The sequence below is a fragment of the Xylocopa sonorina genome, chromosome 11 (assembly GCF_050948175.1).
Source record: "Xylocopa sonorina isolate GNS202 chromosome 11, iyXylSono1_principal, whole genome shotgun sequence".
Lineage (NCBI taxonomy): Eukaryota > Metazoa > Arthropoda > Insecta > Hymenoptera > Apidae > Xylocopa > Xylocopa sonorina.
In genome coordinates, this window is record NC_135203.1 from 1219227 (window position 1) to 1239577 (window position 20351).

General features: G+C 43.1%; 1 protein-coding gene and 1 long non-coding RNA gene across 3 annotated transcripts in view; both read right to left on the reverse strand.

Annotated features, from left to right (window-relative positions):
- Sog (chordin short gastrulation) overlaps nucleotides 1-9638 on the reverse strand; it is a 59695-nt gene extending 50057 nt beyond the window's left edge. For both annotated transcript variants that reach the window (XM_076903811.1, XM_076903810.1), the window contains exons 1-2: nucleotides 9428-9638; nucleotides 9207-9397 (exon numbers count right to left, since the gene is read on the reverse strand). In XM_076903811.1, the coding sequence (XP_076759926.1) occupies nucleotides 9207-9333 (127 nt within the window). In that variant the 5' untranslated portion in view covers nucleotides 9334-9397; nucleotides 9428-9638. The remainder of the gene's footprint in view (nucleotides 1-9206; nucleotides 9398-9427) is intronic.
- Nucleotides 9639-12061: 2423 nt separating this feature from the next.
- LOC143429213 (uncharacterized) lies at nucleotides 12062-13274 on the reverse strand. Its single transcript, XR_013102510.1, has 2 exons — nucleotides 12906-13274; nucleotides 12062-12206 (listed from the first exon to the last, which is right to left on the reverse strand). It is a non-coding gene; the product is annotated as an uncharacterized LOC143429213 (long non-coding RNA).
- Nucleotides 13275-20351: the final 7077 nt, after the last annotated feature.

Sequence of the window (20351 nt, forward strand, 5' to 3'; positions counted from 1 at the left end):
TCTGTTTACTCTAGATTATCGATCACCGCACATACCGATCAACCGTTTAACGACATACAAAAATCAATATTTTTCAACCCGTTCATTTTTAAGGCTTGACTTGAAAACCTCGAGCCAGTAACGCATTATTTTCAATCACGATACATTCCTTTTCAGTCGATTAATTTCAACATTTATCCTACACCAAGTCCATTACTAGAATCGAGAACGTCGAAGCTCGTGACGCAAAAATCTTATCGATTAGGCAGCGAGGCTAACTTTCGTAATTACTGAAACCGGGATAGAAAGAAGGAAGCGCGCAGAAAATTTATCGCGCCGCGATTCGACGTTGTACGACTCGTTGAACGTAATTACCGATACGGCGCGAAATAAAACGCGGAAAAAAAACGTGCAGCTTACGCGCCTGACGAGAACGGTGTGTAATAAGAGGGAGAAGAAGGAAGAAATCGTCGCAGAGGTGGTGGTAAGTCGTTTTGTGTCTGCAGCCCGTCTAAATATACGCGGTCCTCTCCTCGGCAATGCAGCCTTTCTCGCGCGCGCGTGTGTGTGCGTGTGTGTGTGAGAACTACGGTTATCTTGGCCGTAGAGAAATCTTTCGACGCGATGAAGAAACGAAAATTGTCGACTGCAACGCGGGACACCATGGATGGGATTTAGACGCGAGTCCAGTGAAAGCTTCCAAATTGATTCCACGTTGATTTCAAATGCGGTGTAAAAAACCATCCGGTTTTCTCGTTTAAGAAGCGCGTACGCCTGATCGCGGGAGGGACGAATTTCTTAAAATAAACAAGCAAGAGATATCGTGTTTCCGAAGTACTCGGATAAGTCAAAACATCGTGCGACACTTGCGTTTATCATATCGCCGCTCGGATGCAAATAACTTCACTTTCAGTGGCAAACAATTCGCTTGGGAATTCGCGGTGCTACAATGACGCGTACGCGTGAGTCAGTGCTCAGGAGACTACCACTTTCGTTTCCCGAAATTTGCCGGACCAACTTTTAAAATAAGTACCAATCGATTACACGTTGCCTCGTTACGCTCGGATTTAAGGACGTGATCTCGTTCGTGAATTTATTACCGGGTTCCGCCATTCTGATTCAAGCTACGAGTTCGACTCGGCCGAGTTATTTCGGATTATTCAAAAAGCGAGAAGGCGGTCGCGCGGAATCACGGGTCTCGAGCGAGAGTCGTCGTTTCTTTATTTTCACCAGTTCTTCAAAGCGTTCACGTGCCGGTGCCGAATGCAAAGAGAGACCTATCCATAAATCGAGAACCACATCCCGGCGGAACACACGGCAGACTCGACGTATGATCCTTTGAGGTGTGCTAAGTCTCGCACATTCCCCTCTATATAAATTCTTCGACGCGAGCCAAGCAAATATAGATGTCTATATATTTGTCATGCGATTAACCGTACCCACGCGATCTAGAGTAGCGTGATTAACATCGACTACCACGTAAGCCATAATACGCGCTACAGAGAAAGGCAAATGAACCATTAAAACTCCATCAGACCATACATCGAGTTTCCTATCTCGTACGTTAATTACTCCGTGTTTAACCTAACAATTTCTACGTGACTTTTAATAGTCTCCATTTTAGTGATAATTATTATTCAGTAGAGAGGAAAACGATAAGTAAAAAAGAAACACAAAGAAAAAACACGACAAGTAAAGAATTATTAGTTACTTTCAGAAAATAAGTGCTTGTAGAATAATAAAAGAATATCATTTAATTACACTGTACAGTTTGATGATAAATATATGAATACGAGTGTGGCGATTACGACTGCTTACAATTTCATTGACACCATGATAAAATCGCCAACTAGATACGAAGTCACCTTTACGAAATCAAAACAGAGCCAAGATACCATCTAAGTTATGTAACCATTTCTAACACTGTATCTGTATCGTAAAAAAGAATACTTCAATATTTACACACGTGTCGAGTATAAGAAAGTATCGTTAGTTTGATGGAAACCGCGAGAAATTTGAAGAAAAAAAATTCTTCAAGAGCGTAAAATAAAATCAATGACAACCAAAAATGGAATACGACACCAAGAATATCGCGGAGCAAAAAATATCCCAGATGCGTCGCTAGACAAATCAAACGACCGTCCGTGTATTTCACGCGATCTTTTTTTCCGGCTCAACTAATAACATGGAAGGGGAAGGAAACGGTATTTCAAGAGGAACACCGAGGAAGGGAAAAGACGTAGTCATTGTATCCGTGTGTTGTAACGCGAGAAAAGAGTTGCATTTGCCGGTCAAGTGATTTCGAGAATTAAAAATACGTTCGAGCTTTCGTAAGGAGGTCGATATATCAAGGACGAGCCGTGCCCTGTTTATTCGACCGCGCTCTATTATTGCATTCGAACTCGACCGACAATGGGATGAAAACGAGCTGTATAATAGAATTTACATCGTGGCCACCATTAACGCGACGATGCGTGGACGCCATCGATAATCTCATACCGAGACGGGGATTAGCTGATCAGAGGGCGCTGGTGCATAGAAAAATATGGCAGCCCCGCAAATAACGTGTTCGATGTAACTAATTGAAAATTGGATTACCGCCTATCACGCGTCCTGTCGATAATGGACTTTGAAAAGAGATATCGCTGAGCTACTTTTTTCTAGAACAATAACATAATATGCACGAACGATCATACCACTTCTAACTTAATGATATCAACGTAGAATGCTCATTTGTTGCTAAATAATTCTTATTAACATTATTGTAATATACACATACACACGCGCACAGCTTATGGAATACCTACAAAAAAAAAGAAAAAAAAAAGGAAGACATATTGTAGAGCCGAAGTCTTGAAAAAAGCAATGTGCTAATTAAAATGGTTGTACCGATATGAAAAAACAGTTGTTGCCTCGACCCGATACCTCACACACTATCCGAAGAGAGCCGTTTCAGGTAATGTTGGATACCGCGAGTGTGTATACCAATTTCCACGTGGCGCAACAATGATGCACGAGTAATATCCATAAGCGATCGTGTAAAACTCCGGCACGTGCGTGAATGCAGCCGATTGGCGTCAATCAAGCGTCGCGTCGATGAAAAGCGAAGCGACCGGTTGACGGTTAAAATTGCCGAGCGTCACGTACGGCGAATGCCTATCTCGAATCGATGCGCGATCACGGGGCGGACGTAATATCCCTATATTCAAGGCGCGCGTCGATAATTGGATGTTACACGACCCCCGGGACTGATGCACGGCTGGCGTTACGTTTCCTTTCAACTCGGTCGAATAATTGAAATAAACGAGGGACAAGCACGAGATTCATCTCGAATTCATTTCGAACCCGTCCGGGAACGATCTCACTTAGGCCAGGAAATAAAAAAGTTCACGGTGAAGGGACTATTACTCGGGATTGTTGACACGCGAGAGAATCGTGCGCCCGTCGCGACGATGCATCGTCACCGTTTTTCCACCACCGCGCTCTCTTCCTCGTACAAGGGCAAACTACTCGCTTTACGAAGGTGGTAGACCTTGGTCTTACCGCGGTGGTAGTCGAATAGCAAGAGTCAGGACGCGTACACGCGGGTTTCCCCTGGCCGGCTACGCCGGAGGCGGTCGCTCGCGATTTACCTACTTTAAAACGTACATCGGCTCACTAAATTTCTTTAATGCACAACGGCCGCGTTGTCTTCGTGGCTGCGGCCAATTAGTCGTGAATCGTGTTGCAAGAATCGCGGTGAATGCGCGAAGCGGCCACGAGAAGACTTAAACCGAGGGAAGGAGACGGAGAGAGATGGAAAGAGAGGAAGAGAATATACTGCACGTGAATAAGATCCATTTACGCAAGACCTTAGGGAACCTTTAAGCACGCGTCGTTACGGGTTATTTCCTCGTCTCGTCAGACCTTCTATACCCATATGGTTTTTCAATTACAATTGTGTTAATGAAATATTCATTTAGAAATAGTTGTATAATAAAAAAACGAAAACAAATAATTTTGCCAGGAGTAGTGGGATCAAACCGAAACGAACGAGTTTTCCCGGAAGTGATTCACTAGGACATTGAACTCTGAACACCGGCGGTTCCTTTGTAAACGCATTGGCGACTTTCAAGTTGGCGCTGGTGACCTTCGTTTCCTTTTCTTCGACGGAATGCCACATTTTTGTTATGTCTCGAGTGCAATAACAGTTGTCGAAGCGAGCTCGACAGCCTGCGCACCGCGAGCTGTTATCAAGGCTACGCGGGAGCTCGTAAATCGATTTATAAATTAACGATGCTGCTCGTAATGACACATAATGCACATAGTTTCGAGTACGAACCAGATATAAACGATCCTGTCGAGCACACGTACGGGCTAGCTATCGGATAAGTACAGGAACGAGGAATACGCGCAGCTAACGTTTTAATATTGTTTTCTCTTAAGAAAAAGGACCTCGCTTCACGTTTACCGTACGACTCTCCCAACAAACTATTTCACGATGCAGTAAATAGTTTCCCCGATAAATAGTTCCCGAATTCGTCGGTAAATTTTGATCATCCATTTCCACAGTTTACTTAGTCTCGATAAATTTGCGATCAACAACACTTGTCCAGCGCTCCGGGCGGTATTCAGGTAGGTCTTATTCTCGACGCTCGTCAAGCAATTTTCCTTCTCCCTTTCGCTCACTCGTTCTACCTTTCTTTCTCTTTCGGTCGCGTATCTGGAATGCTCGTGTGAGGTCGCAGCGAGCGTATTACGTCCGTGCATGAAACCCACCGTCTTCCAGCGTCGCCAAGTCGGCAATAAAGACTAATTGAGATTAGCGCCGGTCGTGCTACGTTAAACAGGTGGTCGGAGGAGAAAAGAAAGCGGAGGAGAACGAGCCCGCCGGGCGAAAGAATGAAGATGGAGGTTGCGGACGGAGAAGTTGCGGTGACACATGTCTCGGAGATGAGTATGAGCGCGCGCGCGCGCGCGCGTGTGTGTGTGTGTGTGTGTGTGTGTGTGTGTGTGTGTACATACGTGTACATGCGTGGTACTCCGTCCCGACGGATATTGAGGAATGTTTCAGTCAACGATTTAATCCGCGCGATATGCACGGTTCATCGGTAATGCTCCCCCTCGACGTAGTGCTTCGAGTACCATTTACGGAAGGCAGAACTTGATGTGATTTAAAACGGCAAATACAGACACACCGAGTACTTTGTTCAATTGAAATAGGTAGATTAACGAGAGGAATGAATTTACACACAGAATCTTTATGATTACACCGTATATAATGGTTTTTAGAATTTGTATCTTCATTTCGTCGTCTTTCGATTGTTCCGCAAATAATTTTCATTAATGATTTAATTATTTGAGATAATTAAGACCATACTGGAAAAATACGAGTGAACTTATACTGTAAAATATACGTAAAGAAAAGAATCTCTTTCACGTAGAAAAGTACGTTGTATATCACTACTGGTGGTCCATATCATTTTCTCTAAACGGCTATTTACATTCACCAGTTCAACAAAGCCGAGGGTTTGGTCAAAACATTTCTCCTCATTGTCTCCTAATCCTATACAATGGTTACCCTCGACGACCGTTCGAAACTAAGCATGGAACAGGATGAAAGTGATGGCGCTCTGTTTACCACCGCCGCCAAATTCCAGGTGCGCGCGTGTCCACGATCCAAAAACGGCTGGTAATCCACACGGAAATTATCAGGGTCGACAGGTAGCCGTGTACTTAGCTTCACGGCCACCAGAAATCAATCAAGGCAGGTCAGGCAGGTACGCACAGATGTTGATTGTATACCAGCTAAGTCCGCCGGTCCGGGAATTCCCCCTCGTATTCCAACACCATTGGGGACCAACTACCGACGACAACGTTTACGGTTAATCCAGTTTTATTTCCTCCATCTGTTGAACGACTTAGAGCGTTTTACTAAAACGTTAGACGTTTTCTTCTAGCGTGCGCACGATCTCAATTAGTCTATACTGTTTAGCTTAATTGCCACGGGAGATTTTAAGGAAACAAAATGCTAAAGACAAAGCTGTTTACGATTCCTGTACGGATTTTCCCTACGGCTTGTCGAGGCCTCGGGTGACGGAAATCGACAAACTTTCGCGGAAAATAATTACGGCCTGCTTCAACGTACCTCGCGTAATATGGCGTCAGTTTTGCAGCATCGAACAAGGGGTTGAGGAAATTATATTGATGCGGTAAAAAATTTCTGTGTAACCAAGATGCGGCTGTTAATAAGAATCGGTTAATTTGCTTCGTGGCACGATATCGTTGCTCCCGTTTTTATTGTTGCCACGATAACCGAATAGAGTGCTGCAATGTGATGTCACCAGGCGATAAAACGATATCTAAAGACACTCGATCGTCGCTCCCGTCACCGCGGCTTCTGCAATAAAATTGGCCGTGGACGGTTTTCGCGTTCCATTTAGACCGCCCAGTGATATACGGTTTTCTGCCGCGGCGGATTTTATTCAGCGTACGGGCAACGAGCTAGATAAGGCAGTAAGCCGAGAAACAGGTACGAAACAAGAGTAAGAGAGGGCTCGGTCTATAGAAGAGGAGAGACCGGCAGAAAGAGATGCTGCGGACGATACTGGACACGGTGTGCTAGATCCTTATAAAGAAGAACGGACCATTTAGATCTCTCTTTGCGACGATCCACGGCTAACGCGACCGGATACCAACTTTTGTACCCGTGGATCGCGTTAAGCCGGCGTACAGAACAACCGAACGAACATTTCTACGTAATCTTTTGATTTACGTTACTTATAAAAAAGAGAGTATCGACAATTATTTTCATTAAATTGAAGCAATACTTTTACATACCGTTCGCATATATGATCTTGCGTATTTAATTTCCGATATTTGTACAAAGTACACACATAAATAAATTTCCTTTAATTTTTAAGAAAAAAGAGTTATTTCCGCAAAGAATATTGTTCATAATACGATAGAAATTTTCTTTTTCTTGTTTAATCGTCATTCAACGCAAAGTTAAAAAGTTTGGAATCGCGCAAGACGTTACTCGTCGGTTTATTAGGTATTAATGCCACGTCCTCTCGAGCCGACCTTGTTCTACGTATTCCAACGAAGGCTTCAGATATGTTTTACAATCGAAAGTGCAAAAAAATTGCGCAATTATACGACAAACATCACGTAATAACAAATAGAATTCTGTAATCGAGCGTACTCTTTCGAATGGTAACTTCGAAAGGCGGTAACGACATTTATACGGAATATTATAGGCATACGAGAATACATGGAATACTCGCAGCATGTTTCTCGCCTCTTATCGTAATACGAAAGTGAAGGCAAATAGTTGGTCGCTTCGTTCTACAACTAATTTTAAGTGAAGAATTTTGTATCGACCTCAATCTGATTCTCGATGATTATTGATACGCAAATACCTTTATTCCTAAATAAACAAAAACTAGAAATTACATTAAAGGTATCTTAATAGTTTTGAGCGATTAGTAAATTTTGGAGAAATCATTTCAATCTTTCCGTATTAATTAATTGAATTAAACCGTCGATTATCTCTGATTATTTCTCTTTCTTGTAAATTTCGGATCGGTTTATAGTTCAGAAACAATTCGATTCGAGCAGTTATACATCACGATATACATACAAACTGTACGACGCGACGGAAAAGAAAAATACTCCGGCAGTTGTCTTTGGCTATATAAGGAAGCCGAAGCCACGAAACACGCGTCGTCCAGCAAAAAATCTAAACGCGTCAAACGCCGTATCGTTCGGCTAAGTATATTTGCAGATTCGAGCTTAAATAGGACAGTGTAATTTATACGTCATACTCTAGCTGACAAATGACGTCGCGATGACCTGCAACGCATACACGGTTTTAAAACAAGATTCCACACATCATTCTTCGAATCCTGTTCCGTTCGATCGGTCGTGTAGGTATGTCTCACCAGCGAAACTGGGGAAAAATAGACAAAAGTTTTGACGAAATGCAAATTGGACCGTTGTGAACGTACACGAGGTATTTTCGAGAAATTCGCGCCATAAATTAAACTCGGCTAATCCATTCTTTAGGTGATCAAGGGAAATCTGTTATATTGTATCGGTAAGTTTAATTAAACGCTCTGTTGAGATGGCCAGCAGATGGCCAATTTCACGAACCAGACTAGGAACACAACTTTCGTTTTCTCCTTTCGGTTTTTCGGTGTTCCTTTATTAAATTGATTACCTCAGATTGAATCCGATCTCTCATCGGTAATCTGATCGTTATTAAAGGTAAGTATTACGCTACGTAATCTAGAAGCAGCTGTAATTAATCTCCAGCTATACAACCACATTTCCTCGTTCGAAAACATTTTTCCTCAAATTGTTCAGCCTCTCCTATGTATCGTTTGCTACGCAACGAATTGCGATCGAACAGAGTGAAACCGTTGCATTAAACGATTAGACACGGATAGATGATTTGTTAAAATATTGAATAGCAAAGATAGATCGCCTAAGATGCAAGTTTGTAAAGGAAAGACGAACTGGTAACCGAGGCTCGCAGCTCTGTCGCGCAATAACTTTGCACAGCAAAAGACTACAATACACATTCATTAACTCGTTCAGACATCTGGGTCAGTACGAGGTGTTTAAGAACCGGTACATAACTTCCTGCTTGCTTATTTCATCCACAAATAGTCCTTCTTTCTTGCTTTTCTCGAATATCAATATATTATATCGGTATATCGTATAGAAAAAGACAGAAAACCGCAATAAATACAGTTATAAAGGAAACATCGATGATGGGGATAGTTTCATTAACAGTTTGCTCGAAATGAAACAAAATATGACTAAGAATTAAACGGATATGAGAAACGCGAATACCAGTAAAAGGTAGAAGGAATGCATCACGTGACACCGATTCAAAGTAGACAATCGAGGAGTTCGTTTCCCGCCTTTTTCACGTGGCTTTCTCGTTACGTAAATGCGACGGACCGCCACCCGAGAGTCACGAGAGGCGAAGCCCGGCATTTTCGAGCGTTCTCTAACCTTTAAAGGAAAAGAAACTGCTCGGATTCTGACGAAATCGCGACAACCGAAGCCAACAAGATAAACGTATCCGAAGTGCGCTAATATCGATCGAAGAGACAGAGCTCGACAGAGTTCTGTACTCTCAATTGAACGAAATGCAACGAGAACTAATCTATACTAAACTAGAGCTCCCGTTGAATCGTGGAAGAAAAGCGCGAAATTCAAACAGCAATACGGCTTACCGGCGGCACGATGAGGCCTTCTAGCCCAGTCTTCCTCGATCAACGGTGTAAATCTGCGTGTACGAACAGTCAAAGGACAAGAAACGACGACGAGCAGAATCGACAGTAGACTGCTGTGAAAATGCATCTTTGACAGCTTTGAAAAACTTCGTCGTGATATCTTTTAGAATCTCCTTTTTCTTGTTCTTGTTCTTCTTCTTCTTCCTTTTCTTCTCTGTCACGCTCGCGTATCTTCAATTTGTTGTCTCGTCGCTGGCATTTGCGAACGGGTGCTTCAATACATATATACGTAGTGCGTTGCCTCCCGTCTCTATCTTTCGTGTTAGTCTCTCTCACTCGTATTTTCTATTTCTATCTCTTTTTCACTCTACTTCCTCTCCTCGAACCTTGTCCGTCTGCTTCTGTCTTCCTTTAAATGCGTGAACGCTCGCTTCTTCTTCTCTCTCTCTCTCTCTCTCTCTCTCTCTCTCTCTCTCCCTCCCTCTCTCTCTGTCCGTTCGTCTCTGTCTAGTCGTCGGAGTCGCGACACTTGGTCTATTAACCGTTCACTACACAAAATTTCCTACACTCTGTTATATCACATCACCTTTCTACGATTCTACTCCGGACCCATGTATATTGCACGAGTGTACAGGAAAGCGAAAGAAAAAAGATATTCGATGATTGCGGGCAATAACAATAGAAATATAAGCGAGACGACAAGCAAGCGCGACGAAACGTTAGTAAGCACGAAAAAGTCGACGATAACGCGGTGTAACGACGATAGTACGCGTACGCAGGTCGCGAACGTATACGATAATGATTAGAAACAATCAACGAGGCGAGCCCCGAGAGGCCGTATGCCAGCCACTAGCAATATTTACTGCAGATAACGCGTCGAGGTATCGTGCACCGTTCGAGACACGTTGAACCAGCGCATCCGACGGCTTAATAGGCTAAGGTAGACGCGCAAGTTCGTTATTCTTTCTCTCCTTCTTTTTCCTTCGGCCAGTTCTACGCGCATACACGTACAGGGAAAGATCTGTCCATTCCTCTCTCACTCTTTCTCTGTCGTTGTTTTCTTCAACGTACACACTACTCTACTTCCACTGCTCTTTGTCCGTCCCTTTTTTGCACTATCGCTGTTTCTTTCTGACTTTTACCTAGTGCACCGAGAGTTCGTACGACACTAACCTTATGCCCTGTCCCCCGCGCCGTTCTCCTTTACCGTTCTCGTCGCCGTCACGCGTTCCGTATTACTGCGCGCGCGTTTTATAAGGCGGTACACAACGAGCGACGAGAGTATCGAGACGGATACGAGAGGGATACGAAAGAGCGAGGCGAGCGAACCGTGCCGGGCTTGGCACTCTTCTATCTATCTCTCTCACCCTCTCTCTCTTCTCTCTCTCTCTCCCTTCTGCCTTCGTTTTAAGCGGCGCACTCTTCCGCGCACCTCTGCACTTCACTAACTCTCTTTACCTACTACGAGGCCCCGTACGCGTTGTCGTCCCTTTCCTCGCGGTGCAACAATGCCGGCATGCGCATCTGACACGGCCACGATTGGCCCCGGGTTACCGCGACTTTAACGCCGGCCGACCGACACCGCGGAAGAACAAATAAGCGTATATGTAGAATTCACGATTCACTGATGAAAAATTAAATCGAGGATCCTTTGATCGCTTCTGACACCGATCCGCTTGTAATATATACAGCCCGCTGGTTTCCTTCGCGTTCGGCTCACCGGTGCTTTCCGTGTCGAACCGTATGATCATCGACACCAAATCTTGACGAGGTCTGTGAAACGTTGCATCGCGCCTGCGTGGCGATATACTGTACCCGTAACAAGCAGCGACTAAAGTCGCAGACGATTTCCAATTAGCGACGGTTGGCCACCGAATCCCGTTCTCACCCGTTTATATTTCGCTGCTACCACTGGTCGCCGTTTCCACGTGAACCAACGGACCAGCGTGCGTCTGACACGGTCGCCGCGTGACTGCCGTGACTGACTAGCCGATCGTGAGTGACTGACTGGTGGGAAGCTGTGCTACTCTCGACTTGCTCTCTACGCTCGTGCCGCTACTGAATCCGATGTATCTGATCATTGGCGCCGCCGCCGTCTCTCCGCCGACTGGCTTGCTCGAAAAAGCTTCTGGGTTCGCGCTTGCGCCACGACGCAAAGCTTTTTCGCTTTTGTATACACGTGTCGCACACCGGTATATCTACGTGATCGACTATGCACGTACGCTTTCTACGTATGAGTAGAATTCTATACACACGAAAGAGACAAGACAGGACACGGCTTTGCTCGCGGAAGCGTCGCTCTGTCTGGCGCTTACACTCGGTATTACCGGCTTGTCTCTTCTACTCTTATAATAGTTTTCAACCACGTGCGGTGCACACCGTAATCCTACGAGAGCATATACAAACTCGATCAGACGTGACAATTGCGATCGATTGGTCGCAATGTTTTCTTTCTGATCTCGATTCGCGCCAACGAAACGGACCAACGTAGTCGATCAATAACACCGCGTTGATTTCGGCAATGATCGTTCCAGATATCGTGTTATCTACAAACAAATGGAACAGCCGATCTTATCGCCTCTCCTTTTTTTTCTCTCGTCCTCGAAATCAACCGTTCAATCACGAGAACCTGCTGCGATTCTTCCCGCAACCGGTGTGCACCATGCTTTTTCTGGCCACTGTTTTATCTATCGTTGCGAATTCATCGAACGTTTGGTATACATTTCATGTATTATTATTTTAATACGCGCAAAATGATCGGCAATATTCGCGTGTGGGGATAGATACGACGCGGTGTAAGAACGTACACGGAACTACGTAGATTATTTTCGTGCAGAAAAGTTTAACACCCCGGATATATCTCGGCTATCTGGTCGAACCACGGCTAGAACAGCACAAAGAGACACGTTGCGCCGATGTAGCCAACGATGACAACTGTCCGCAAGCCGGTCGAGTCCGTCGCTTTTATGGGGATAGCCGACCACGCTGCCGCACCAGGACCTGTGCTCGCATTCACGTGTGTGCGTACGCGTTTACATTCTCGATTGTACCATGATCGTGCAAGTGCGCGCGTGCATGTGCGCGTACACATTTGCTCCATATATATATCTCCGTATGTACGTATATATACATAGTCTCAAATAAAGGATACAACGCTCGTGCGTGTTCCCGTCTACTCTCTAGTATGTCGCCAGTCAAAGGATGCATGCACGTATATATACAGTTAACAGACATATGTATATGCCTGTTAACACACATATGTACAAAGAAACAACAGAAAAATGGAGAGGGGGGAAGAGAGAAAAAGAGAGAGAGAGAGAGAGAGAGAGAGAGAGAGAGAGAGAGAGAGAGAAAACAGAGGTTACATCGAGAGAACTCGTGTCGTTCACTCGTGTGATACCTCGATCGCGGTGGGTGTCGCGAATGACTGTGCTCTGTCCAAGAGGTGTGCGAGAGCGCGCCGCGCGTGTAGGTGCTTCCCCTACTACCGAGCTACCACCACTATCGCGGTTCCCACCACCATCGCCACGGAACCCGTGGCACCACTGACAATGAGCGCGACGGATACACGCTAAGCATCGGAGAGTTGCAAGCGTGCAACGTATTTGTTTGCCGTTTCACGGTTTCGCCTACATTCTTCTTCGTTTCGACGATCAGATTCGAAATATTTCGGCGCGTACTATCTCTATGTTAACTCACGTATTTCGTAGAGGTTAGAATGTACAATCAAAGTAATATTTCTCTTTCTACGTTTCGTGTCCTGTCTATGGGTACCACTAATAGAAATGGTAACGTTAATGCACGCACACACGGTAACGTCGCTCCCGCCCAACCCTAAACTCCACCCTGGCATCGCGAACAGGAAAAGGAATGCCTCGCAAGCAACACGGGCAGACTCTCTCGTCGCGCGCGGTTACAGATCACTAGAAAGCAACGCGAAAGGTGGCGCTCTCGGAAGACGCACGCTTCAAAATGCGTGTACACATGTGTTTGTATTGTCTCTCCCGTCATTGGGTACAATTTACCGTCCAGTACAGCTAACGTAATCAACTGAGAAACTCCCGTTGCTGCGTTCGTTGCACTTTTATAATTTACGGAAACGCGAAGCATTTCGAGAATGGAGGAAGCGTACACATTTCATTTCGCAGATTTCATTTATCTTGCGATGAAACGAAACGATTGTATCGAAACTTCGATGTTCGTTCGTTACATTCGTTTTTAATATATACATACTGATGAATATGTATATAGAAACGCCGCTAATACGCGTTTCTATGAAGGGAACGCAGCATACTCGGAGACTACTCTAATACGTGAAGTTGAAAAAAAATGGAGTATTGCGATGTGATTTTATGCAGTTTTTTATACTAATGATGTAACGCGATGGAAATAGAGAGTAGGGAACGTCGCAGCCGTTTTACGAAAACGCCAAGCGGTAAAGAGGAATTCCCGGATACGCGGGAGATAAGTATCCATGGGAATACATCAATGAGCTCAGCACGACACAGTCAATGGAGGCACGATCGTGGTGATTTCCATTCGGTTCTCGTTGATTCACAACACGCGTTGAAATGACGTAAAAATTAAATGCGTTCGACGTGCGTACACAATGTAAATCCACTGTACGCCTCTCGCATACGTAAAAACAGTCAGTTACACATAATCTATATTCGCCGATTGGCGATGAAATAATACGCAATCGATTCCTGGTTTACGGTTTTTTTTAATGCCAGTAGGTGGCGTTTGGAAAAGCACAATGCTCTTATTTTGTCCAACGAAAAACTTATTCGTCTTATATTATTTCAAGCCATCTTCTTTCTTTCCTCTCTCATACTTCTCTCACTACATACTTACTCCGTGGATTCTTTTTGCACACATTTTGTATTTAATATCTTTGCATACGTTATTCTTTTTCTGAACTCTTTTCTACATATCTTCGTAAACCTCTACTTATGATAAGCAGCGGATACTGTGGGTATATTCTGATCCCCATCGTACAGGGGCATGCGATCTACTACTAATATCATCCCCTGCGGATCCACCTTAAGATTTTTACCTCAGGAAATTACAACGGGGACAATTCTAGGTTGCTACCCCGAACCTCGCCTCGGATCTAAAAATAGGAAGACGGAGAGTGTTCACGAAATGTATACTGGTCCTTTTTCTTCCTTTATTCGGCAGTTCGAACACTAAAGATCGACTGGATACAGATTCGAAGCCACGGCCGAGAAGGTAGTGAGAGAGAAAAAGAAAAAAGCAAAGTAAGGAGAAGAGATTCACGGAGGAAAGTGTGTCTATTCCCTGCTTACGGTTCTCTGCTCCACCGGGAGGGACTGGCAACGGCAAACTCGTTACAAAATCGTCCCCAAGACGGGGGTGACTAATTGCTAAGCGGCTTGTAAAAATTCGCAGGACAGTCTGTCGACATCGTGGCGCGGTCATCTCATCGTCGTGCCGTTATACTTTTTGCCCGTGCCACGGTCGACTAGAGAAGAGAACGATCTAGAGTGAGGGGGATTGAGCAACAGTGTGGGAAGCGGTGGGAGTGACAAGGATAAAGGAGGGCTGCAAGAACATTGGGGCGCGAATGGAGCGCGGTGGGAGGCAGCGCGTGGGGGTGTAGGGAGGGGAAACGGGCGAGAGACGGAGCTGTGTGTGCGTGTGAGGCCTTAAGGTGAGAAAAGAAAAATGGCGAAGAGAGGCCGAGGCTGCATCGTCTCGCGTTCGAAGGCGAGAAGGGACGACGCTTTCGCAGATTCCACGTGAGATACCTGCGGCATTCTTCGTTCTACAGCAGGGCATTAAGCCGGATGCACATTCGTCGTGGACGACGCTCGGTGAATTCATTTCCAAGAAAAATATCTTCCGCCTCGAAACGAATTTTACGGCAGATTTTGTTTGCGGCCAGACCGCCGCAGAGCGTCACTCTCCCTAATCCGACAATAAACCGCAGGCTGATTCTTTCCTGCGACGTTTACGCGTCTCTGACACGTTTGGTGCGCGCCTCTGATGCGCACCGAATCGAAGGTAATCCCTCGTGCATGCATTTTGCGACGTCTGATTGGCTGACGTGACTTCAGCCGACCCCTAATGAAAGAGCTTGCAATCTTTGTGGATCATGCACACTAACTTTGTAAAATTTCCGTTAAATTCACGTAGACTAAGTTAAAAATCATTTAAAAAGTACGGTAATGCATTCAATTAAAATCTTCTAGCCAACAAACATGTAACAGAAATGTTTCTATTCAGTCGAAATTTTTTATTACCTCTCTTATATACTACAAGCATACCGAGGTTTACATTTTTCATGGAACATGATTTTAGCACTGGATTAGCCTACGACGTTTTTACACGCGGCCTTCATAAATGAACAAAGTTACGCTTTGCTGTCCTTAACTGCTTAAAAACCACCAATAACATCTTGAGATTTTCCTTTACAGAATTTTTTTTCCAAGGAGGACCGATTTCATTGGCATCGAGAACTTTATCTAAATTCAGATTTTTATCTAAATTCAGAAATTATTTAAAATAATTCAACTATCCATCAAATAATTATATTCTTCAGTGGCTTTTTCATCCTCTCATCCAATTTCTATTCTGATCTTATACATGATCTGATATTACATAGAAATGCACGTCCTTTAAACTGTGCTGCTAGCACTATCTTTTGAACATGAAGTCACCTTTGCATTTGATTTTATTTCAGACATTATATGTAGATCTTTTAATGACAGTTATCCAATCAGGATTGAGTCTGTATAAATAGCTCTACATCGCACGGCATAAAGTCAATCCTCTTTTGACATGCGTTTACATTAATGCGTAACGCAATGCAGTTGGATTATTGAGTGAATCTGTACCATTTGAAATTGACAAAGAAGGTCATCCACGACATCGGGCGCTAAATTTGCAGAAAAAGACAGCGCGTAAAAGCAGAGGAAGGTACGCCGACAAGCGAATATTACTTAGTTGGCGTTTATTATAGTTCGTAGACAACAAACACGATCAATTCGTCATATCTTGGTTGGCTGATCTACGGTCTGCGACAGCGTTGCATGAAACCATGTGTGCTGCTATTGGCCCGGATTCAGATCAATGTTTACGATCAACGAAATAATTTTACCGGCGATATTTCTTACTTGAAGAAGGACTCCATCTTGGGGACATTTAAATCGTATCCAAGCGTTATGACTGGTAAGATATACAGTTACCATAATTAATATTCGTACATTGGCATAATTTTCATTATTTGTACTTTTATATTGATATCTAATTTATTTTATAATTAAAACTCATTCAGTAAATAAAATTCAGATGAATGCTGGTCTTCCTTAGCGTTATTCTATTTGCTATAGGTAGTAAAGTCTACTCGGATTTTTTTTTTAACGAATATACAGGAAGATTTCCAAATATTATTGAAACGAAGATTTCACCTTTAAACATTTATATTTCATAGTAACGACTTAAACATACTTCTGGTAGACACGTATAGTGGTGTTCTATTTGCTCAGTAGTATAACTGTATCTTTGGTCGGACCAGTTCCTTTTCTTTTACTTCACTTCTTTGTGTTACTTGTTACAACGTTTGAAATTGTCCAAAAACTTGTTAATATCGATTAAACTGGCATAAAATGTATCCATTGCGTAATTGCATTCCCTGACAACACGAGAAGAGAAAATAATAATAAGGACTTACTTAATTTAGAAGAAAATTTTGTCTCACGGGTGTATAAGAAATCTATAGAATATAAATGACGTTTCATACCTCTCGATAAGTGCAAAATATTCGCCCAAAATATTCATACAGTTAATCCATCTGTCACTATTATTGTGTCCATAATAAAAGTGAGAGATAATTAATGCGAGACATATTCGCGACATAACTTGTATAAGTCAATTCAAAAACATTTTCAGTTTTCATAGATTAGGTTTACCCATACATAAGTATGGAAACTTATTGGGTACGAATCTTCGACGTATCAAACTTCCACAGAAACGAAACGAACGTATATTTTCATTGTTCTCTCATTTAAATATTCTCACACAACCGTCTGTCATTTCTATCAAAATTCCTCACGCCCTTAATAAAAAAAAAAAAAAGAAAATGAAAGCAAAGTTAACACTCGAATAACGAGTTTAGAGACGCTAGCCCGAACCGTCTCACAAATCTTCAGGGTTAATATATCCGCTCGACCATCTCCAGTCCTTAAAGAAACAGATTAATACACCCAAAATCCAGGACGATAAAAAATGAACCGTAACGATCGGAAACGAAAAGGAATAAAATGAAGCTCAACGTGGACGTTGGTGGTGCCAGTCGGAAGGGGCGTCCACGTTTGTCGTGCGTCGACAATACCTCGCTTAAGCATTCCTCAACGAGTCGACAATGAGCATTGTGTGTCTCCGGCGCGTTATAGGTGAGCAACAGCGTGGCCTGACTTTATTTCTCGGCCCTCTTCTGTGCCCCGGCCGCGAGAAGGGATATTATTGTTAAAAGGGACAGCAGAAGGGTCTGCGAAGCGTTACATCCGTTCATCGAGCGTTGAATAGAAACGCCCTCCCTCCTCTCTGCCGTGCTCGTTTTTTTCTCTTTCTGTACTCGTGGTCCCTCTTATAGAGCACCCTAAGTCGCCTTGAATGTATTAAATTTGTCATACCCGTACACCATGAAAAGTCCTCCGCCAGATGATCCTTTTACATCGATCTGTCTTCCTCTTTCGTACATTCTTTTTTTTCTTTTTGATTTCCCTTTTCGTTCTTCTCGCTCTTTGTTAGCCACGTACCTCCGGAAACGCAAGATGCACCGTCAGAATTCGATCGCAAAACCGTGTACCCGATGATTCCTCGAAGTAATCTAACGTTCTTCTTTTGTTCTTCGTATGGTCCCGCACGAATGATCCTCTCTGGCGCGCCATCGTGGGCGATACTACATAGCGACAGAGATTTCAAATAAATCGTTCGCGCCCTTTTGTGCATCACCACCGTGGCGCCGCATTCGTGATATTTTTTCTTTCTTCTAATCTATGATATTGATCTTCAGTCGTTCGATGACCAGAATCCCGATTCTCTCGGCTCTTCTAAAGATCTTGGCATTTTCTAAATCACAACGTGTTATGCGAAGGCACAATTTGGCACTGTCTGATAAAGATATGCTCTTAACTTCTATTTGTTTTTATATTCTCCGTAATTCCTTGCTCAAACATTGCGCGAATAAACATGAAAATATGCAAATAAAATTAAAGCAATAGTGTAGAGTTTCTATGTAGTACACTATCGAGACTGTAGTAAATGCTTCGATGGGTCAAGTTAAATCTAGCATCGTATAATTTTAATGCAGACATCAGTATATCAAAGCAGACACAAAGATCAAGAATCTTTATGGCGTCTGTTGCACTTTTACGGCTTTATTTCGGGTATCGTATTGGGGTCGAAGTCAGCGTGTACATTAAACACAGGGTCCACCGAAGAATATTAAGATTATTATGGAAGTTGCGAAATTAATTCGTATGTGCATATGACGCAATCGACTTTGGTAATCTTGTTAACGGCAACACGATTCTCGGTGATTCATCTTTCATTACTTAATCTATGATTGCTGGGAACCAAAATAAACTGCAAGACTGTTTTTCTATCCTTGAGGAAACAAAAATGGTTGATTTGATTGAGTTGATTTTGTGAAAAGAGAAGATTACTTTTAAGTGGAAATTGGATGAGGCGATCATTTTAAAGGTTAATCGTACTTTGGATACAGCACTTGATAAATTCCTGACTAAGTTTTCAATACAAATGAAATCGGCCTTTTTGAAAAAAAAAAATGCAAGCACGTAAATGTACGTGCAAAAATCTCAGGAAGTTGTTAGTGATTTTAAGGTAATTAAGGGTTGTGTAATTTTATTATTTTATCATTAAGCTTGTGTTCGATGAAACTGTAGACCTCGATATGCCTCTAATTTATTGGAGAGCAAAAATCTTGGATAACGCAACTTGTTTTGTAGTGAAATTGCATCGAATATGCTAATTTTACGTAAACTGAGCTAAAATCATTGACGATGACTGTATGTTGCAATGTACTTTGCCCAGAATGTATCACAAATAATAATGTTTTGCCAACCTTACAACCGAAAATATTCTAATATCGTTAGATCCTTTAGCAAATGCAATAAGCGGAGAAGTGTTTGCCGACTCGAGTTTTGAAAATTTTGATACATTAATTACCGATGTTGCGCTTCTTGAAGAGAAAATAGTAAAACCAGCCTTTGAAAAAGTCTTGATTAATTCAAATAGAACTAGAATAACCTGATAAATTGAAATTTAAAACACTTCGATTGTGACGCATACCTATATTTGAAATTACTTTTGGCACAATCTGCGTTTATTTCACGCATTTTTTTCCGTGTCCTCCTTTTTTTGCGCGATGCGCATCTATCGTGTAAAAGAAGATCCAGGTGTATATCCTTGGTCAAAGACGAGATGACCTTTAGTTTAAATTAACGCGAGCAGGGCCTCAGTGTTCTTGCCGACGCTTTATATTCAAAAAGACACTCAGATCAATTGCGAGGCAGACTGCTTCTTTAATCTCGGCACATCAACAATCTCGAGTACTACTAGCGCCGACGAAAAGCAACGATCGAAAGTTAAGACGGCTAAATCGAAGTGGATGAGAATTCGCATCTCCACTTCCACCGAGATGAAAATCAAAACATATCAAAATCTTTCTGCTAACTTTTACATCTGATTCTGGCTCTCACTTTGAAACGTAACGCAACATTATATAACTTAACATTTTATAGACTTAATCAATAACGATACATGTTACAATTGTTATTTACAGAAAGATTAATAGAAAACTCTACTTACCTACCCAAGTCAGCAGGCATCGGCACCACAAAATGGACAATGCGGTTCAAGCAACACCGTACAGATCCCCGGGAGTTGATTTTCACCATCTCGACCTCCATCCACCTCCGCAGCCAGCCTTCCAAACAGCGTGGAACGCGTTAAATCGGTCGAATCTCCGTTCTATACAACGTTCTATCGGCCGTGCACCGATGATTAATTTCGTCCGGTAATTAAGAATTCCCCCAGGAGCGTGCACGCGCGTGAAAAGGCCGGCTAAGTTGGACGACATTCATCCCTCGGAGCGGC